Source organism: Natrix helvetica (assembly GCF_964273705.1).
Source record: "Natrix helvetica genome assembly, chromosome: 1".
Classification (NCBI taxonomy): domain Eukaryota; kingdom Metazoa; phylum Chordata; class Lepidosauria; order Squamata; family Natricidae; genus Natrix; species Natrix helvetica.
In genome coordinates this window covers 312,890,289-312,913,690 of record NC_138548.1, presented here as the reverse complement: position 1 = coordinate 312,913,690, position 23,402 = coordinate 312,890,289, and the positions used below count along the sequence as shown (strand labels likewise).

The window sequence follows — 23,402 nt, the reverse complement described above, 5'->3', positions numbered from 1 at the left end:
TGGCATAGGCTTTCATGGAATATAGGCTATTTCATCAGATACAGAAAGAGATGCCCTTTCCAAAATCCAGACAATTGTTTGGAAATGTCAGTACTTCAGATTCTTTGAAGGGCAAAAATGATCGGGGTTTTAAAGAGATTCACAATATATTTGTCCAGTCATGTTAAAAAAACAATTTAGTCCATGAGAAAAAGAAATCCCAACATTGTAGCTGGGAAATAACTTTATTAGTAACAACCAAAAAGACACCAACGAACAAGCAGGATTTTGAGTTCTCTTGAGCTCTTTATCGATGTTACCAAACTCAGGTTCATACAGTTTGTTGGTTCTAATAAACATTATCACAGGATGAATTTTGGGGGAAAATTGTTTACTATCAGAATAGATCTGTGTCAGAATAAAGGAGTACTGGTTATTTCCAAGGTCTACAGCCTCGCATTCCATGTATTCATAAATATTTTTTTTTAAGAGGAAAAGGGTCTTGTTTGTTTTTAGCCTGTCAAATAGTTTTGCACATCCACTTATTTTGCCTGTCTCATACAAATACACCCACATACCCACACACACACAATGGTTGACGGTTCGGGTTAGGATTATCAATACATGGTTGACAGGTGCATTTACCAAAATGTAATCACAGCATGAATGCCACCTAATGAATTATGTCCAGGTAAACATTGCTTGGACACAACATTATACTAGTAGTAGGCTCCCCCAAAAAGAGGAATAAGAGGCAAGAAATAGTAGCAATAGCAATAAGAATATTAGCAATAGCGATAATAAGCTATTAAATTTATATGCCACCAGATTCCAATGATTCTGGAAAGATGAAAGCATCTTTCATTGGCATTCTCCTATGCTCTGGATATATGATCAATTTAGCAAGTAAAGAGAGATTTTACACAGTCATATTGATTTTCATCTCTTTTGTCTAATCTGAGAGTGCAAATTTTACAGTTATTCTGTAGCTCAGCTACTTGAACTTGGTGAAACAAAAACCTATAACCAAAGGGGGCCTCAAAAGATGCTGCCTTGTGCTAAAATACAGTATATAGCAGAAAGTAGATAAAAGGGTGCTAAAATCCATACAATGGCAACTCTTTGATTTTATATTCAAAAGGGGGTGGGCAATCATTATTCTAAAAGTCCTAGGATCTTAACTTGCAAGCCACTTATTAGGACCCAAGTCTGAATGTTTGTGATTACTATTTCTTTTGCATTTTATCTTCAAGCCAAGATTAAAGGTAAATTCCGTGGTTTCAGCATGAAGTAACACAACTTTCCCTGTTCTTCCATTTTGTTTACAATATAACCAGAAAATTCAAAAGTTCACTTGCTTGCTAGAAACATCCTGCCTGCCTTACTTTTTTTTTTCCTCTTGAAGCTACAATTTGCTTGCATGTTGAATGGAAAGAGACCATCTGTCAGAGATTCATGCTTAATGCTATTAGTTCAACAGTTTTGGCTCAAACAGGTATTCAGGGTTGGGAAGTGTACTGGTGGGAAATATTTCCTTGGCCACTGATTCCAACTATTTTGAAACACAACTACTGTGGGCTTTACAGGGCAGATGTATGCTCTCACAAGGCCTTGTGGAAGGAACTCATAAGGAGACGTTGCCAAGCAGGAACGATTGCTATACCACAGACTTGGGAAATCAATAAGGGAGAATATTCATAACTCAGGGTTGAAATCAGTGGTGGGTTGCTGCCAGTTTTACTACGGGTTTGCAATGCGCACGCAATGCGCACGTGCGCTGTTCAATGTAATGTTCAATGTTCTTTGTGCATGCGCAGAACAATTTACAGTGAACTGTGCATGAGCCGTAACTACAAAGCAAAATGGTGGAGGCCCAGTGGTAACCAGTTTGTGGGCATGGCAGACCTGGGTTGCTGCCGGTTCTGTGACCCAGGCCTGAATTTCACTTCTGGTTCGACTGAACCGGGCCAAACTGGGAGCAACCCACCTCTGGTTGAAATGATGGGTCTTTGGTGCTCTCTGAGCTTGGTTCTTTTCTTACAGACGTTTTATAACCTAAACTAGGTAACATTAGCAATGGAATAACATTTGGTAATGAAACATCTGCAAGAAAACAACCAAGCTCAACCAGGCTAGAAAAGTAGCATCAGGCACTCTTCTTCATTGCTACTCTCTTGCAGGATCCAGAAGATGGCGGTGCCTGGTTCTGTAAGCAGGGCTTGTGGGGTCAGGCCCTAGATACCTCAAGTCCTTGCCTCTTGTTTGGGAGATCATGGAGCAGTCACAAACTGCACTGGCAGACTCAATTGGTATATGTAACCTGGCTACCAATGCAGTGGTGGGATTCAATTTTTTTTACTACCGGTTCTGTGGGCGTGGCTTGGTGGGTGTGGCAGAGGAAGGATACCGTAAAATCTCCATTCCCTCGTCACTCCTGGGGGAAGGATACTATAAAATCCCCATTTCCTCCTGATCAGCTGGGATTCGGGAGGCAGAGAATAGATGGGGGCGGGGCCAGTCAGAGGTGGTATTTACCGGTTCTCCAAACTGCTCAAAATTTCCACTACCGGTTCTCCAGAACTGATCAGAACCTGCTGAATATCACCTCTGTACCAATGCAATACTTGACTGCATAGATGCTCTTTCTGTTAAGTTTGCATCCTGGAAAAACAAGTTAAATTTCTTCACCCTGGAGAAAAAGGATTTAAACACACATACACACCATAAAAGTTCTTATCTGAAAGTGATTTATTGCGCATGCGTTTACACATTCCAGAATTCCTTTCTTCTTTGTCTGGCTGCCAAGGCAGACGGAGCTTTCATTATCAAAATGTAACAATTAGTTTATTTTACTTTTATTATTTTATTATTAAAGTTTGTTTATTAATTAGAATACTTGTCAAAGACTTTTATTTTATTTTATTTTTTTAATATCTCAAAAGATATGCGGAAGGGAATCAGCCCGATCCATTGATCTCAGATCTCAGGCGGTTTTTTCCCCTGACATTGGGTATCACAAAGGCCAATATAAGGTCAGACTTTTTCTGCGATCAACTGTTATGGACTAGCCCTTGAACAAGACTCAGGATTAGTTTAGGGTTAAAAAGCTTTGTAAGTGATGGAAATGCTGAAAAGCTTTTTTCTGCTGCTGACTAGGAATGATCTCTTAGCAAGTACTAAATGTTTAGTTATGGCTATTAATTCCTTTTAGACTTGGCAGGAGTTCAATGCACCCAGCTTTGTAATCAATTATTTTCCTTCCTTAGGACACTTAAAATATGCAAATGGGATTGTAGTGATCTACTTATTTCCTTTTAGCTTTTGTGAAGTAATACCTCTGCATTTTTGTAAACATGCTTGCATGCTGTTAGTTCTCAGTGATCACTTTGTCAACAGGGCTCGGCATAGGAAAAAGTGCTCTGAAATATTAGAGGAGAAGGCACATGTTCATTTATTTTTCACCTTTCTGAACAACCCATCTTTCTCAAAGAGAGACCCTTTAAGTTAGTTAGGTTAGAGGCCTAAACTTTCTAAGATTTAGAGACGGCTTCCCTCAAAATATTTTTTGAAGCCAACAATCTCTTCCCACTGCCTTTAATACAGAAATCAACAAATGTGTCTGATTGCCAAGTTTCAGATAAGATTAAAGGTTTAGGGAAATATGCATATAATAAAAGTAGAAATGGTTTGTCTGGAGTGTTAGATACTAGCAACTGTTATAATGGTTTCCACCAAGGTCCTCTGTTCTGGCGGGAACAGAGGTTTAATCTCATTGGTCGAAGGGTCTGACAACTCCCTATAAAAGGACTGCTGTCAGACTCAACCTTCGCTGGATGGTTCTTACTTGTTCTGTTACAATAAAGAGCTGTTGTTGCCTTTAGCCTGAGTGTGCCTTTCCATTACCTGATCTAACATGGAGAAAAATAGGAACCAATGTATCCATTTTTGTCCTGAACAAAATGTCAGCTTTGCCATCCTTCTAGTTCAGGCCACTTAATTAAATTGATCAATAGCAAGTCTGTAAAAAAATGAAAGATTACATATTCCCATAATGCATAATTAATTTATGGAATTCATCAGCATAAAATACGATGATGCTAGCTACTTGTAGTAGTTTTAAAAACACAAGGGAAGGTCAATCAATGCCCATTAATCTTGATGGCTAAAACCTGGATTTTTCTTTTTAGATGCAGCAGACTCCGGAGTACCAGCTGCTGGGGCAGGGGGGGCGGGCAGTGAATATAGAGGAGAAAGGTCCATTACCAGCCTGCTCTGCATGTTAGGAACTTGTCAGGACCATCTGGCTGCTGACAGAGGACAAACTGTTGGACTAAATCAAGCGTAGGGGTCCAGCTGAATGAAGATTTTTCATTTGTACCATGTACTGAATTGGGCCCAGAGGCAAGAGAAGCTGCTGATTTTCTTCATTGGTCAAGAAAAGGCTGGATTTAATCCTCAGAAGACCTGTGTTTGGTTGGGGTTAAATTAGTTCCCCTTATTCATTTAAGTCTATCTGTACCATGCAAATAAGAGATGCAGTGGCTCAATGGCTAAAATGCTGAGCTTGTCGATCAGAAGATCGGCAGTTCGAATCCCTAGAGCAGCTTCATGGAGTGAGCTCCTGTTACTTGTTGTCCCAACTTCTGCCAAACTAGCAGTTTGAAAGCACGTTAAAAAATGCAAGTAGAAAAATAGGAACCACCTTTAGTGGGAAGGTAACAGCGTTCCATATGCCTTCGGCATTGAGTAATGCCGGTCACATGACCACAGAGACATCTTTGAACAGCGCTGGTTCTTCGGCTTTGAAACAGAGATGAGCACCGCCTCCTAGAGCCGGAAACAACCAGCACGCATGTGTAGGGGGACCTTTACTTTTAACCATGCAAATGACTTACCAGAGCCTGGGAAGCTACACAAACAGATCCTCTTGTTTTTCCTCCTGTGTACTTTTTCATTGCCCCCTTCACAATTAAAAGTCCCACCAATGCTGGTCTTGAGCTTTTATGTATACTGTACAAGAGAAGTGGGGATGAAAAGGACAACTTCCCAGCTTGCTTGCTTTCTTTATTAAATTTGTGCCCCACTCATCTCCTTAGTCATGTGACTTTGAGGCATCTTGGTTGCTGCAGAACAAGCCATCCTGTATCAGGCACTGCTGACATTCAAAGCCTGAGATTGTTGGATGGGAAGTGATAGTTGTCTATTGATTGAAAACTGCAGGAGTTTGGACCCTGCAGGACATGGAGCCACCCCCCAACCCTGCAAAGTTGCTTGCACACCAATAGGCATATGTATGCTATGTATATGTATTCATAATCCTCTTACCTGCACCCTAACTCCCAGGAAGAGTGGTATGAAGAAAATAGGCACTATTTCCCCACATTAAAATAATTTCATAGTGCTGCATTTTTATTGTTCATATTGGCGTATCAATAGGACAGCATGGAACTATAGAGTTGGGTGATCCTGCAAACTACAAGATGTTATGCATATTGCATATACAGCTATATACAAGAGTATATATTTGTAAATGTGATTGACCAGGAAGCTGAAGTTGGTTAATACCCACCTGACCCCAAGTTCAGTAGGTGCCTTTGGGTGCATCACTCTCAGCTCACCTTGACTCTCAGAATTAACAGACATGGCATAGAGAAGACTCTATGTAAGCCACCCTGAATGCTCAGGAAAAAAAAAGTTGTGAAGTAAATGAAGGCCAAATTTCTTAGAGCTGCAGATTGTATATAGATTCATTCTAAATAGAAATGTCCAAAATTTGTCCAAATACTGTTGTGAACTATCAGACATTAGTATGAGAAGTACTTCAAGTGTCATTTTGTATAGCAATGTTTCTTCAATTGATACACAGCTTAGAGAAAAATGACTGCATCATGATCTCTTACATAGTATATGAAAAAAATTAAGGCTGTTGATAAGATCAGCCAAAAAAAAATAAGTGAAAATCAAGAATGGTTGAAGGAGTTGGATGCATTATGCATAGTGAGCCTATAAATGTTGATAGGCCGGGCTGCGGCATGCAGTCACCTCAAAGGATGAAACAAACAATTTTAACAGAGTTAAACTGCATTTGATTAAAACTGCTTAAAATAACAGTACTGGCTTCCATGCTTCAGTCTCAACACATTTTATACAATATTTCTGAACAGAAAAAACATTCCAGTTGGGGAAGAAAAACAATGAGCAAGCTGGAAGAACAGAGGGCAAAAGATGCTTCCTGCTAGCATTTGTTGGATTATTATGCATTTACATTTCTGTTTCTAGTGGGAACGGATCAGAGTTGAATTTGGCATTTTTCAATATTTATGCATAGATTTCCCACAGTGATTGTAAGACTGCACTGCACAGTCTGTATATTTCAGTTACAAAAATATTTTTTCCCCTGCACTGAATCCGGGGGATGCATCTGTCTATCCTATTCTGCCTCTGGACCAACGGGCAAAATCACTTTGAAGGATGTTCAATATATATATATTTGTATCTCACAATCAATTGTATAAAACATTGAATTTTGAGTAAAATGACTTTTTTAAACAGAATGGTAATTATTCTATAAACTTGCTGAAGCTGCGTGTACACACATCAAGTTATTTCCCTCCTGTTCTCTTGGCCTTCGTCATATAAATGATGAAATAGATATCTGAAAGGTTGTCATTATTTTCAGGTCACACGGCCAGTGCCAAGAAAACCTGTACCTGACAAACCACATATCTGGAGTTTGGGAAAGAAGCGCTGAAGCAGGTGCTTGCCTTTCCATGTTTCCCTTTCTTATTTGTATAGTTATGATGTATGAGAGAGTGAGCACAAAGCTAGACTATTTCAGTTTGTTTCACTGAGACTCATTTAAGCTTTTTGGAACTCGGATTTGCAATAGCCGGTGTCTTTTTATTATTCAGTAATTAAATTCATTACATGCATTTTTTCGAATGGCTTGGAATGTAGGTGGATAATAATTCCCCAAGCAATTCCAAAAGTATTTAAGAATAAAGAAGTTTCATGGGTAGGAACTGGTCCAGTAGGAGAGCTGCCTGCTGGATGTCGCATGGAGGGGCCCAGAAGACCCTTTTCTGCTCTGGCTGTATCATCCTTCCCTCTGAGATTAGGTTAGTCCTAATGCTGCTGGCCTTCCGAAAATTTGGCTTGGTGCATGAGCCTCAGGTGTGTGAAGGACTCGTCTTTTGGCTTTATTGCCGGTCATTTTATGACCTCGGCTGCACTTTTTTTTTTATATTATGCATGTTAATGGAATAGATGGCATCTACAGTGATCAATAAAATAAATAAATAAATAAATCTATGGACAATATATAAATTATATAAACAAGCACATTGTGGCGTGAATGCTGGGAAAAAGATGGAGTCAATAAGAACTGTAGATGTATTCAACTTTTTGGATGTGTAATTTCTGATAACCTTGGAAATAACAGTTCCATATTGTGTGGAAAATTACGTTTCTTTCTTTTCAAACACGCAGTTATAGTTCTCTAGACCAGGTCAATTCCTTATTATTCCATCCTGCTTTTCAAAACAGTTTTGCTAGGAAGCCAAAGTACATAATATGGTATTAGAGAAAAAAAATATCCCTCTGGATTCTGTTCTAGGCATGCCTGGTGCAGACTTTGGGTTGTGTATGAAGAATAGATTGGTGCAACACATGGCTATTGTTCTGTGTGTAAAAAGCTTCATTTCTGAACTTTGGGTTCTAACTGAATGAATAGAAATAATCTCAAATAAGCCATATTCAGAAAACTTATCTTTTATTATTAATGTTCATATATTTTTTCCTCAAAAGTATCTAAGTTATGCATATTACCCTTGCTTTAAGTACAAGTATTTCAAATGTGTGTGTGTGTATATATATATATATATATATGAGTGTATAGTACTGAGTAAACTGGAGCACAGAAACAAAACAAGAAGAAACAGTAATCAGAAATTACTTGGAAAAATAAGTATCTTGATAAGGTCATGTCATCAAAGTGATAGAGTGACTAATATAAAAAGAGCAGGCTCATTATAAAACATGGTTCCAGACATGTTATGAATAGGTAAATTGTCATGCCACATTTGTTGCATATAGTAGTGATATACATTAGTTACACGCAACTATTGCTGTCAGAGGAATTATGCTCTCAAGGAGAAACTGTTGGTGTATCAGCCATGACTTGGAGCTGATACAATTCTAACCCTGTCGTCAGAATCTATCTGCATTCAAACATACAGATCTCTAGCTGCTTCTGTTAAGGAACTCTTTTGCTTCCAGTGCAAGTAGATTTTACAGTAGATTCAGCCTATAGAATTTATACCCTACCTATCCAAATTCAATTCACCTGTCTCTATGTATGAAGGTCCATCAGAGAGACCTATAGATTTACAGGACTGTAGAAATATAAAATATCTCAAGCACTTTATGGGCAATATTACCATTTGATAGAACAGAAACTGTGCAGCTCTAAATCAGAACAGTACCAGATTACTTCAGCTGCTTCAAAGCAGATTTAAAGTATCTTTTTTATTTTTGCCCTGTGTAAGTCTTAACATAGCCACATTTGGTTCTGTTCAGAACTGCCTTGAAAGGATGGGAAGGGGGGAGGAGAAAGAGAGAGAGAGACTCTTGAATATATGCCAAGAAGGGTGGCAAAGAACATTTAGGGAGGCACCCTGCCAGCCACTTCCCAAGTTACAAGTCTATTATCCCCTTTCCATAGCAAACTCTCCAATTACTTATTTAAACTTGGTAAGTTTAACTTCAGCTGAAAAAGCTGCAATTTTACATAAGAACCTCAACTTAATTTTCAAACAAATGTCACTTTTACATTAAACTTTAAGAAATTGTAATTATTTTGGTTTTTTTTTTTTTTTACAAAAAGTAAAACTGTAAGATTTTACATACAGTAGGGGTTGGATCTTGCTTGGCAAAAACCAATTGCTCTTTCCCAAGCTTCTTGGGAGATAAAAGCTGAAGAAGCCTACTGGATTAGGGACTCTGGGACAACAGACAGTATTCTGACTGCCCCAACAAATATGTCTCTTCTAAAATAACTGAAAGGTAACTCCCACTTTCCTTATGATTCAGCCTCTTATTCCAGATCTATCCCTGTAGTTCCCACAACTCTGCTGAAAGCTGAATATAATGTCTAATACTTCTTTCTATAGTATATTGCTTCAGAACTCAGGAGTTGCAGCAGATACTCCCTCAACAAAGTTATTCAAAGGCACTGATCTTCAAACTTCTGACTATAAGAAGAAACCAATAAAGTTGTACTTTGCCTTATATATATATATGTTTCTGTTTTTAAATGTTTGCTGTCCCAAATATGTAGTCCTGGTCTAGATGTATTTCACTATAGCTGACATCCAATACACTTGAACAGGTTAAGAATTAAACTACATTGTACATCTTTGGAATAATCTCTATCATGATTGCCTTGAATCCTTGCTTCCATTTCTTTACAACTCTTGTTACATCCTTAGCATAGCTAGTCTCCCCACTTTTTAAGGCCTATCTTCCCCCTCCCCCTGCCCCACCCTGAGGAGACACTTTTGGTCATCCTCAGTCCTGCTCACCGAATGGGAAAAGAACCTTCCTCTCAAGTTGCAGTAGCTTCCCATACTTGGTGGGCAGGATTTTTCTTTTGTGCTATGGAATGATCCATAAAATCCATGCTACCAAGAATTAATTTAGGCTTGTCACTTTAGGTACCTTAATGATTTGCACACAGAGGCACAAAGCAGGCAACTGTTATTCCTACTGAGATTCCCTTGCAGATTCTTATAATATGTTTGGAGTTACAGCTGTGTAGAGATCCATATGTGAAAGGCAAAATGTGATTCAGCGCATGACACCATCACATGCTCCAAATTTTACCCATCATCTCCAGATCTCTGCAAGCCCTATTAAGCATCTAATACTTGCATTTTTACTAGAGGAAGGAGTGGAACCTATTAAAAATATATCTGGATTGCAGAAATGCAGAATGATCGCTACACAACAGCAAAAAACGGTTGTTATTTTGCTGCCATCTAATATTCATTTGCATTTTTGCATCCCAACTACTATCCTTAAAAATAGATTTGGAGTTGCCCATGAAAATACAAAATTATTTTTCAAGTTGGAATGTCAAAACTGTTTTAATCTGTGCAACTCTGTTTTACATGGGCTCAGTTAAAAAACCTCTAATAATGATATTGTGGGATTCTCCCACTCCCAAACTGGAATATTAACCAGAGAGAACATTCTAAGAATTGCATTGGTGGTATAGTCTTTAGCATGAGAGCTGGTTCCAGAAAAACACCTTATTTTCAGGACTCTGTGTAGTATTTTTTTCCAATGCCTCAGAAAGATCTTATTAAAAATTGAAGCACCGGTTAGAAAGCAGATCCCCCCCCCCCCACTGACTTTGGGTTACTTACTAGCGATATTAGCATCTTTACTACCTGCCAAGCTCTAATGTTCAAATTAATGAATGAATCTGCACTTATGAATCAGCCACTTACTTGATTTCTAGGATGAGTAACAATCACATCCAAATAACTAGATATTAAAGCTTTGTTATATTGGAAAGTAAACTATTCTCTCTCCTTCAACTTTATATCTCATCCATCTTAATTTTGGTAATTAAGAACTATGGAAATCTCATGTTTTTGTATCCTAGCATCCATTAGGCCATATTTTCCTTTCCAATTCACACTGGCCACATCAATTGGAACATTTGAAAGATCAAATATTACACCTTTCCTACACAGAAAGCACATACAGGCAACAAAATCATGAGAATACACTTGATGGTTGCAAATAGGATTACTGCTTCTTGGGGAAAAATAGCTGCCTAGATCTGTAGAGCATTAGGCTTTCCACACAGGAAATTCAGATTTAGAAATAGCCTGTAAATTGTACTGAATCCTCTCATGCAATAAATGTGTAGGGAGTTACAATTTTAAAAAATGGATTATAAGAAAAGACTATTTTACAAGAGATAATATAGAATTTCTTCCACCAGAAGAACTTATGAAAATGCTACTTGCTGCATAGCAAATATTTGATTACAATGGGCAGCTCCCTCATGTTTTTCTAGTGTTGCTGTTCTTCATTAATTAAGTAGTTAGTCACAGTTAAGACTGAAACCTCAACATCAGGTGAAATTGAGATTGCACACAGCTGCCTTGTCCCTTTCATAAGCATACCTTTATGTCGAGGCTACAAAACTCTAAATGACCAAAAGTTGGAAGCAAAGAGATTGAGAAAACTCTCTCTGCAGCCTTTTAAAAGTTGCCAAGATATAGAAGCCCTTCATGCATATCTTAGTCTTTCACTGTATATCCTATATAATAATTGGCTTTCCACAACAATTTTCAGCAGTAACCTTCTCTGCTGATTAAGTGCTATTTGGAATTTTGCCTGTGGCTGCTGAAATAGCCCTTTTTTTCAGCCTACCTGCCTGCCTGCCTACCTACCTACCTAACTTGCTGCAAAAGTTCAAATAGCCTCTAGTTGGCAGTAGAGTTAGAATTATCTGTATCTATTTGGATTCTTGCAGCATAGTTATGTTAGGCGCACTCTTTCTTCCTTCTCTTTGGTTTCCTTGCCTTCCAAGAGTCACTAATGGCTGGCCAACTTTTAAGTCAGAGTGGGAGCAGGAATTTGAGAACAAAGGAATTATTTCCCAGCCTTCAAGTGGCAATGACCTTCTTTATAGAACAAGTCAGTTCTCGGACATAAAAGCTATTAGGCAAAGGAATGGCAGCCTTGGCATCTATTCCCTATTGTACGCCTTCATTCCTCCTTAAAGATCTTTGAGCAACCTATAGAAACTTTATATATTATTTTTTAATTATTTCTCTCTTAAATATAACTTTCAGTTTTATACTTTAAGTTATCTGTAGCACAGGTAACAAAAAAGCAGCCCGAGTATTTACATTTCTTGCACTGAAAAATGGTTTGGCTTCTGGAAGCAGCAGCATATCTTCAATGCTTTTAAGTCTTCTAGATACATTATTTTACATACTCTCATTTCTCCATGGTATCAACTCTGGGGCTAAATGTTAATGGTCTGAGTACAAACCACATCCTTTCAAAGTGCAAAACTGTGCTGTTTCTATTATCGCTCTTCTTTCAAGGCCTTTTGGGGTTCGTACGGGGAGAAATCCTTTGGCCAGATTAACTGGAATACATATTGGAACTTTGTGACATGTTCTGAATTCCTCAGCCTCCTAATCCTATTTCTATCTGTCATATACTTGGTCCCATTAGAAGGAGGGAAGAATTAAAATCTGGCAAGAGTAAAAATAGAATGCTGTGGAAGATGCCAAACTTTGAAACATTCCAAAAATTATTGCAATATAAAAAATTACCTCAGCACCTCAGGAACTCCTTGGGAAAACCAAAAACTAGGTTTGGTGAAAGACTGGACAAAGTCCTTTAATACAATGGCACTCCCAGCTGGGAAGTCCACACTAATGTCTTTGCTAGCTCTTTCCTCTGTAGAGTAAGGGCTTTAAAAGGAGCATGACATTCTCCTCCCATACCACACCGGGATACACAGCAATTTCTTGTAAAAAAATAAGTTAATTCAGGAGCCCCTATAAGACCTTTCCCCTCAAAGAGAGGCTGTTAAAAGAAAAAGAACTTCCTTTCCCGGTATACCCCAAACACCAGACACAGGGTTTCAGAGTGGCTTTTGCTTAGATTGCTCAGCTGCTCTCTGGCCAATCCATGTTTCTATTTCTTTAAAAACAGAAGTAGTCACATCAGGAAGCTCTTTGTGGAGAGCATGGAAGGCTTCGTCAAATACCTGCAGAATGCAAGAAAGGAAGTTGAAGGCTAATTGCAAAATACTTCTGATAGACCATTCTTCTAATACATGCCTTTCGTGCCATTTTAATTTGCAATTCTGGCCACATCTTGTTCTATAGCTATCTAATTAACCCAATTTTTGAAGTATTATCTTTAATTACAGAGCAATCTTGACTTTTGTATTTGTAATTTTTTGCTTATTAGGGAAGTGGTTAGTACTTTACAATATTTTAATCACATACATTCCCCTAGTGCTCAGGTGTGTTGTATAACACTGCTAAGCAGCACTAGCACAGACTCTTTAATCTTTCCCCATTGCAATACTTTTAGTGTCCAGGAATTAAACACATTGGGGCATAGATGTAGGAGTTTCACTGGAGATTGCTCCTTTCATACATATTTATATTTATTAAATTTTAGTAACAGCTTAGAAAATCCTCCTCAATTGCTGGAAGATATTTGCTGGTAAACATCTCAAATATCTGATTAATAAAGTGTTACTGAAATATTTTTATTCATTAAAATGCCACTAAGTATTTCATGCCCTATTTTGCCTGCTCTGTATATTCCTCCTCTCATGTACAACATCAAGAAAAAGATAATCAACTTTTAAAATGTTACATCTACAACTCTTTTCCATTCCTTCCATCTATATTTTAGTCCTGTGCCTTTATTTCGCTCCAGCCACAATGTATGTTTTTTTCCTAATACCCCCATTATTTTCTCTTCTAATTTGGAATTTCCTGTCTGAATGCCCATTTACTCAGTATACTCACAATAACCCTCAATTCTCTTTTCAGAGTGACTCTATGAAAAATAACCTAATCTGTTCCTTATCTACAAAATACATTTAATATTTGTTTATATACTTAGTTACACTCATCACTCTCTTACGTAATCTATCTTTATTTGCAAATTTAAAGTAGAAACTATCTTTTGCTGATCTCTAATATTAAGTAAAGAATGGACCATTTTTGTAATTTACATTTCATCTGTTATGTTAGAATTCAATCATCTCATCCATAAATGTCTACTGTCAATTAATAATACTATCTTTAAAATGTACATTGCTCCACCAACCCAAATCTACAAATAATTCTTATAAATATTAAAGAATGGCATGAGAAACTTCTAATCATGGTTCAGAGTTTACAGTATACACAAGAGAAAATCCTAAGGAAAATTCTTAAATATATTCACTGTGATGTTTTCAGTGTGCCCAATTGCACCAATAGAGACTGGAAATTATCTAACAGAGAAGAGAACAAGGGAGTTGGAAGGAACTCTTTCTAGTTCAACTCCCTACTCAAGTAGGAAACTTTATACCATTTTAGACAAATGGTTATTTGTCTATGGGCAATATACAAATTTGAAATAGCCAAAGGGATGGATCATGCATTTTAAATTATCTTTTTTTGATGATGTTGTTCTATGCTATTTCCATGTGCAGTTTGGAAGCATCCTTATATCTATTTCTGATTTTAAAATTATGTGCTAACGAAAACAGATTCATTCTGTCTCTTGAAATGCAACTTGCTTCTTTTAGGTATTATTCTGGGTATTTTTATAGATTTTTATAAACAGCCATTGTACTTGCTATTTTTGAGTGAATGCATCTTATATTTAAATACTGCTAGAAGCAATGGGATTAATCAATCCCTTAGTAAATGGACTTTGAATTAGGATGAATGGAAGAAATTGAAAGCTTTTCTTGAATATCATCCCAAAATTTATTTCATCCAAGCCTTCTCAGTACTTGAAAAACCAAACCATGCCTACGTCTAGATAATTTTGTAAAATATCTGCTTAGACCAATATATATGAATCTAGAGCCCAACTTTAGAAACAATAATTGTTTGATTCTACAAAAATTAAATAAATTAACCTTGAATGTTTTATCCTGACTTGGGGCCATATCCATCAACAAGTAAGACCCTCTGATGTCACAGAGTTTGTCCGGTGAACCATGGAGCACCAAGATGGGGAGAAACAGTTTAGGGAGAGAGCGTTCGATTTTGGCAATAGCATTCAGTAGCTGAATGACAAAGGAGACTTTCATGCCACCATGATACACCAGGGGGTCTGAACGGTAATTTTCAACCTGTTGGGAGTAAAATGACATTTCAGACATTTTAGCCAGCAAATAAATCAATTTCATAATCAACAAATAAGCACTTTTTTCTGCCGTTTTGGAAGAAATATTTTTGAAGAGGATACATTTTAATAGTCACATAACCTTTTTTTTCACATTTGATTAGGTTGCAAATAAATGCCTTCCCCTTTGAATTCAGACTTGAAACTTAATTTTTAACCTTATTTGAAATGTATGCCAATATCTAACAAAGAACTATGTCCAAGCAATTCACAGTACACAAACTACTGTGAATGGCCAAAAGACAAGTGCCCACTGGTAAGTGGCAGAAGGGAATCTCTCTAGATCAGGGGTGGAGAACTGTGGCCCTTTTATGACTTGTAGACTTCAACTCCCAGAACTGATGAGGAAGGGAAGAAATTTGATTTAGAACAGGGGCATCAAACTTGCGGCGTCAGGTTCTTGCCACATGACATATCGCGACTTTCCCCCCTTTGTTAAAAAGGGGGTGGGGGTGGCCACTGGTTTAGAAGGGTTTTATTTTGCACACACACTGGGTCAGGGAAGGGGCAAGGGAGAAAGAAAATTATGTTATCGGAAAAAGTGTAAACTCTTTTTTGCAGCAGCCTGACGTTTTTCATAACAGCACTGACATTTTCACCCAAATCCATTGGCCTTTTCTTTTCCAATTTAAACAAACACTCTGGGTTCTTCCGGCTACTTAGCAACTAACTCTAGCCTAAAACTGCCCAGTTGTTTGGTGCTGTTCCACAGCATTTCACACACAGAGGCAACAAGCAGTTTCACTTACTAAAAAGCAGCAGTTTGAAGCACTCTTGAAAGAAAGAAAAAAATCACAAAGGAGTGGGTGGTTGAATTGACAGACGTTCCCTTCCCACAGAGTAGAATTTCATAAACTGGTATGACATACTCCCTTTGGCACCCCAGTACAAAGCTACTAATGCTAGGAGCTTTTTTGTTGTTTGCCCTTCACCCCTAACCCTGTTTTATACTGATATTTTAAAAACTCCTAGAAATACAAGAGACTGAACAGAAGTGCAACTTTTGAAAGTTACTGATCCAAGTATGACATTACGTGACTATCCAAGCAAGGGACACAGTGAAGGAACAGAAGAAAAATAGCTAGAGATTACACTCTGATTTAGCGTAAATATGAACATATTTGAAAGTGTTGCAAATGGACAGCTTCTGGAGAAAGGCTGTGGAGGATAATGATGATTTTAATGAGGGATGCAGAAAGGCAAGAAATGACAAGTCAAAGATCTTTCTTTTTTTATTACATTTCTTCTTTTTCAGTATTCAGTCTGCATTCATTAATTTCTCTAAATATCATTTGCCCAGTTTTGCATACTATTAACAAACACCGTCCAGATTTTTCATTGAAGTTTTTTATAACTTAAAAAAAAAAACACCTCAGAACCACAGATTCTCTCTTCATCCAACCACCTTTAACGGCAGGATATTGAGACTAATGGAATAACTTAATAGTGATATCCATGTTTTGTGTAGAGGAGGACCTTAGTGTTTCTGATCAGAAGTGTTGAATGCTACACCTATGTGTAACCTTCACTTAAAATGTATTCATAGTGTAGGTAGTTCTTATTTAGTAATTACCCTGACTGCAATCAATCTGGAACCTCATACAGAGATTGTGAACAAAAAGTAATTTTGCAACTAAGCCTCACATTTATGATTTTCACAGGTCTGCAAAGCAAAGCTGAAGTAAGATCATAAGCACAAGTATGGTTTCACTTAGTAAGCACTTTTGTTAATGGCTGACTTGCTGGTCCCAATTGTGGTAGCTAAACAAAAGATTACCTGTAGTTGTTTGCTATTATTTATTAGTGACATTTATACTTAAGAATACCAGAATTATATTTGAAATGTCTACCATCCATTAATTTATTTACATAAATTTCTTTTAATATCCAATCTGTGTTTGTTTTTTGTTGCTGTAACCCAGTAAATTGAAATTTGCAATAAAATGTCTGTTATGTGGATTCTATTTTGGGTAATTACACCAAGTTTAATTCCAGAAAAAAAAAACATACATGGTTGGTGTGGTTTCATTACTATTATCACATTTTGTTTTTGATTACTTTGCCAATTATAGAATATACATCTATCAGACAATTAAATATTATTAATAATAAATTTATACTGTCTTACTACAAGCAATTGGAAATAAACTCTATGAAAATTTAGACAAATTATCAAAATCCTGGTAAAAGACCTTTTGAACTTTTTTTGGTCACACATACAATAAATCAGTGGTTCCCAAAGTGGGCGCTACCGGTGAGATGGCTTAGGGGGGCAGTAAGCGGCCAGAGGGATGGTAGGGGGGCGGTAAGAGGCAAGGGGGGGCGGCAAAGGAGTGCTGGAGGTGGCCTCCTCTAGCAAGCTATTCAGAACAAGTTTGCTCACTCACCCCCGCCCATCCAGAAGTTGCTCGATCGCTTGCTTCCCCCGCCCACCTGCACTATGCTAGCCCTGCCCACTCACTGATTGGCTGGCTCACCAATCACCCCGCCTGCCTCTAAGAGCCCTATCTAAATCCAGTTAACTTTTTGTCTGCTTGGCTTTCTATAGATGGGGCTCTTAGAGGTGGGCGGGACAATTGGTGAGCCAGCCAATCAGTGAGAGCAGGGCTAGCAAAGTGCGGACAGGCGGGGGGGAGCAAGTGATCAAAGGGAGGCCATTTCGCCTCCCTTCGCTCCCACTTTGTCTTGATGAGGTCGCTGCAGCTGCGGGCACAGACGGACGGAGGTAGCCAGAGTGGTGGGGAAGCCCGGGGGGGCGGGCGAGCGAGCGAGCGAGAGAGCTGCCTGATCCTCCATTGCTTGCCCGCTCACCCGCCAGGGCCGCTTTGGCTACCTCCGTCCGTCCGCGCCCGGAAGTTGCAGTGACCTCATCAAGACAAAGTGGGAGGCGAAGGGGCCTCGGTGCCCTGCCTGATCCTCCTTCGCTCACTCGCTATTTTGCCTGCCTGGGGTGCCTCGGTGGAAGCTTCTGGTCTCCAGAGTCAGACCTCCCCTCCCCGGGGCGACAGCCCTCCCCTCCCCGGGGCGACAGCCCATCCATGCTCACCGTCCCAGTAACACTGTGGCTGCTCGGCCTGCGAAGAGAGGGAGGGAGTAAGAGTGAAGGGTGAGGGAGAGCAGCAGGGGCTCTCTGCAGGGGCTCTGCATCCGCCCCCCCCTGGAGCCTTCCCAGAGGAGGTGGGGCTGGGGAATGTGGGGCAGGGAGGTGCTGTCTGGGGTGGGACTCGATGACCTCTGGGGGTCCCAACCGGCCCTTCTGACTCTGGAGACCAGAAGCAAGCAACACACACACACACACACACACACACACACACACACACACACACAGCAAAAGTGTCTGGTTTTGAATATAATCCTCCCTAGTGCTTGGGGAAAAAATAAGAGGAACATTTGGATACAAATTTTGAATTAACTTGGAAAGAAAATTGCTAAAATCACTTTTAGTTGTGTTCTGCATTAAGAATTCATGCAGTAGCATTTCTTGTTGAATTAGCAGAGTAATATTTACAACAGCCAGCTAAGATAGTTTTACCTGTCTTATAATGTGCGTGGGTAGAGGATTTAGGCATAAGTGCAATGTTTGCCTGTGATTATATAATAAATTTACAGTTTTTACATTTGAATTAGATGTTATTCAATTCATGTTTAACCTATACTTGATATACTTGTATTCAATACATAAGGTGTTAATTATGTCAATAGAAGAGATAGGAAACTACATTAATGATATATATGTCAATGCGTTGATTTGTACTAAAAATGTTTAGTTTAAAGAAGTTATAAGGAATCACATATATGAGTGTGGAAAATGTAATGTAGTTGTGGATGACCCTTTGCATGAGTTGTATTGGGAAAAATAAATAATAATAATAATAATAATAATAATAATAATAATAATAATAATAATAGATTCCCCAAAGAAGTAAAAGGCTACATTTTGCTAGAGTTATTCTTCCAAACTATTGAGGAGGGGAATTGGACTCCATTGTCTATATTTCCCTTTCCATCCCATGGTTCTTTAGTGAAAATTATAACCCAAGAACATATAGATCTGTTAAAATGTTCCCATTCTCACTTTCCATATTGGGAATCCCTAGATACCATGCAATAATCTCATCAAATAATTCAAGCAAATGTTGGTGACATTGAGCTGAAGCCAAAGTTCAAGAAATCGTACCAAGAGTTTTGGTTACAGAAAGAAATTTCTGATCGCTATCCTGCACTATGGACAGTGGTTAAGAAGCTCCTTGTTGCATTTCCAACATCATATTTGGTGGAACATGGCTTCAGTGTGGTCATCCAACTTCTCTCCAAGCAAAGAAAATGACTCCAGATTACTGAATGTGGTGATTTAAGACTCCTGCTAAGTGATTTAAAACCAGACATTGGGAAACTGGTATCACTTCATCAAGCCCATCCATCACATTAAGAATTTACTGAACAGTGAAGTAGTTTACTAAATTTTGCTAAGTTTACTAAGTTACTAGTTACTAAGGTTCTTGATAAATCACTATCAGACTTTGAAAACCTGGTATCACTGGATCATGTTCAACAATTTTGTTGAATTAACTAACTACAAAGGTTTTTAAATTGGATTTTGAATAAATGTGCAATTAATTGTTACAGTTTTGAATTTTACTGTTACTATCTTTATTCCTTCATGCAAACCATCCAGTCACGTGACTCCCCCAGCCACGCCCATCAAGCCATGCCCACAGAACCGGTCGTAAAAAAATTTGAATTCCACCACTGGGTGGGGGGCACTGAGGATCAGTTTGTAGCACCAAGGGGGCGGTGGCCTGAAAAAGTTGGGAACCACTGCAATAAATCAAATATACTATATTATCCTCTGTTTATTTAATTTATATATTGCATCGCACATGTGCGTCTCTTACAAAATAAAAAAATAAACAGCAAAAAAGAGTAAGAAAAATAAATAAATAAAGCAATTAAAAACAATTAAATGTGAAATATGGGAGAGTACCAATCAACAGCTTATATATCATTTCACCTGTTCCATATCTCCATTGGATTGCCATACAGATACAGAGTCACTATAGAAAGCTAATGCTACATTAGTCTTTTAACTCAAGACAACTCTCATAATCTACATCAGTGAAGTCCAAAGGACACAACTGATTTGGATTTGCGAGGCAAATATGTTCTGATGTTACTGAGGAGTATCAGAGTGAAAAAACTTTATTAGCTCAAAAATGATAATAGGATTTAAAGAGGTTCTTAGAAATCTCCAAAAGAAAATCTGAAAGTATTTTATGAAAAGAAAATAATAGCATGTACAGAAGTTATTTTAAAGACTGGATGGAAGTTAACTATTTCCACATACATGTTTGCACACATATATAAATTGCACACATATATAAATTGCACTCCACCCTGGTTCATACTAAGCTTAATTTGTAAATATTTGCTGAAGGCAGAAACCTATAATTAGAAACTTTCAAACAACTATCATTGTAACAAATACTGCGATAAAGCTGTTCCTCATTTAGCAACTACCTCATTGAGCAAACTTTTACAAACATTTTTTAACAAAAACATTTTCAGACCAGTGTGCATTTACAACCAAATTTTGTGCACTTGGTAACACAGGCCTTCAGTGTGAAACTAATTAAGATCTGATCACTTTCAGGCAGAAGCACAGCCTGGTGTAAGGTTCTAATGAACTAATTAAGGTCACAGAGCTGAGCTTGTTAACTTGTGGTTAGCATTTTGTAGGGAAAGGCTGCACTGCAGAGAAATGCAGCTCGGGAAGAGATAGCTTGCTTAAGCAATCTCTCTGCCCTGTGAGAAGAGAAGGTACAGGTCAGGTGGAGTATATCTGTTTGCTGTCACCTAGCGGTAGCCCAGATTTTTATAACTTAGATATATCAATACTCTTAACAAAAGAAAACAAATGAAACTCTTCTTAGAGTACCAACGTAGCTGCTCCCATGTGGTTGTTATACATATGGTGCCTATTGTACATGATCTTGTGACTGGATTAAAGCTTGGATATAGTAATAAGAGTTGCTGTGATATAAAAAGCCAAGCACAATGTCCTAAATTATTCCACCTTATATTGACAGTGTAGGAACTATATCTTGGCTGCTCCCCATGTTCAAATTTAGTGTACTAATGATGTTTTTCAGATATTTTTCCAGCTAAGAAGAGGCCCTCAGTGTGGGAAAGAAGGCTTGATTCAGGATGCCCACATTTTCTGTAGTCACAATGCAAGCCCATTTAACCATCTGCGTGTATCTTGATTCAAACAGAAATATGATCACAATCTTCAGTTTACAACTAAAAGTGCAATAAAGGAGATCTCTCCCTAAGGCAGGCAAGATCGAAAATAATTGTGTTGAACAGCAATGCTGCCTTATCTTTTATATGGCCTATTAGGGGGGTCTGTCTTCCTGATGTTTCACACTTCAGCTCTAAGGAGTTCCATCTCATTTGAATCTCATTAGTAGCCAAAGAATTATGGAGGGCACCAGGTTAGGGAACACCTCTCCAGCACATAACAAAAGATTTGAGATTTGCAACTGATTTAACTAACCAGAAGTGGGGTGGGGTGGGGAACATAAAATGTCTCAAATCCTTCTACATTTCAGTTTGTGCTTTAGAAACCAAACTGCAATGAACACAAACAAATCAGGAAATTCTTGGAGACTATCCCAATGATATTTATAGAGACTAGAAATTGGTCTGCCTGATGAATATATTCAACATGTAAATAGTGGCTGTTCCCAGCACAATCTGAACTTGTATTCTGCAATATTGAATGTGGGTGATATTATGAAGCTGAAGACTTATTTCTGTCAAACTGCAGATCTTTTACATATTGCTTTTTAGAAGAAAACTAAAAGTAGCAGATAAATAATATGGCATTACAACCCAGATCAAATTTTAGGTTCTTAAATATCTGAAAAGCTGCTCTGCGTAGTACGATGCTATCTCAAAGTGAATGGCTACTAGAAACACAATACAAGCAGTTCATCTGCTTAAAAAATGCATCCAGAACCATTTTACTACATCATTCGGCTTTGACTGCATATATAATTTCTTGGGCATTTTGGCATGGCAGTTTATCTAAAGTTTCATAATGGCATAGAAAAATATACAGCTAGACCTTACATAAAGGCAACGTCATTAGGCTCATCGGACAACTTCCCTAATATCCTGAAGGCATTGAGTCTGGTAATATAAAGGTGTTCTCAGAAGTAAAACAGAGGAAGGGGACCTTGTGAGAATAGGTATCATAACAGAAATTTGACAACTGACATTCTTTCACCAGATGTGGAAAGTAAAGGCAAAATTTGTCAATATGTGAATCATATTATTTAATCTGCTTTTCATTCACGAGCGCCGGGACATAAACTCCCTCTTCCTAATAACTCACCCTGTGAAGTAGATTGGGCTGAAAGAGCGAGTAGACAAAGTGACCCAGTTGAAAATGGACCAGAACCTGCATATCTATGCAGTCATTCAACCTCACAGTAGCTATTGTGAAAGTCTGAGATAATAATAACAGTAGTAAAACAAAGGACTGATTTCTATTAAATGGTCTCTACTTCTCATTGTTATTGAGAATAAATAGCAGTCATGACATTTTCTGAGTTCTTAGATCCTCATGACAGTAGTGTTATGTAGCAGAGATGACTTATTTCTGCTACATGGATTACTGTCTCTGTCCTTCAGCTAACTTGTTGGGAGGCAGAATGCTCCTGCCTTCTTTTTATTCCACATTCACAGACCATTGTTCAGAACATGGTCCAAAACAGATTTATCCATGCAACTAAATCTGATAATATCCCCCCCCCCCAAAGTACTTTAACTTATCTTCCCAAAACTAATGTTTTGACCTTCATGTTAAATATACATATTAAATATAATGGGCTGAACATGTTTGAGCATTTTATTATTACTGCATTTGTGGTATTCTGTTTCTATATGGATGTCATACTTCCTTCTCAATGTTACCAACATCAGAATTTCATCAGCATACATTAATCTTTAACAGGACTTACTTAAATAAATAAGTAAAATAAAAAATAGAAAAAATAGAAAAAAATGGCCAACAGGGATATGTGTTCACTATACTACATGACTACTGACAAAGTGGCATTTTTAAAATCTGTGTGTATTTTTATACTTGGTTAGCCACTGATACTCTGGTACTTGCAGCAGCATAAAAGACTGATAAATAAATTAAAATGTAAGGATAAATTAACATCTGCCAATCATATACTCACTTGTGTCATAGAGACCTAAATGTATTGTAATGTTTCTACAGCAAGCTAAACACCATATCTTTTCTTCCTTCAAAACACTCATGGCAAAAACATTATTGTTGCAATGATTCATCTTATGTTTTTTTCTCCACTCCCATCAAAATACATATCTTTAGCATAAATGAAAGGCAGAAGGTCATGCAGACTAAAAGAATCAGATTTACCTCACAG

General features: G+C 37.9%; 1 protein-coding gene across 3 annotated transcripts in view; it reads right to left on the bottom strand.

Moving 5' to 3' along the window:
- Positions 1-7,733: 7,733 nt before the first annotated feature.
- Positions 7,734-23,402, bottom strand: part of MGLL (monoglyceride lipase) — a 99,046-nt gene continuing 83,377 nt past the window's right edge. For all 3 annotated transcript variants that reach the window (XM_081939514.1, XM_081939513.1, XM_081939515.1), the window contains 2 exons: positions 14,672-14,887; positions 7,734-12,784 (listed from right to left, as the gene is read on the bottom strand). In XM_081939514.1, the coding sequence (XP_081795640.1) occupies positions 12,659-12,784; positions 14,672-14,887 (342 nt within the window). In that variant the 3' untranslated portion in view covers positions 7,734-12,658. The remainder of the gene's footprint in view (positions 12,785-14,671; positions 14,888-23,402) is intronic.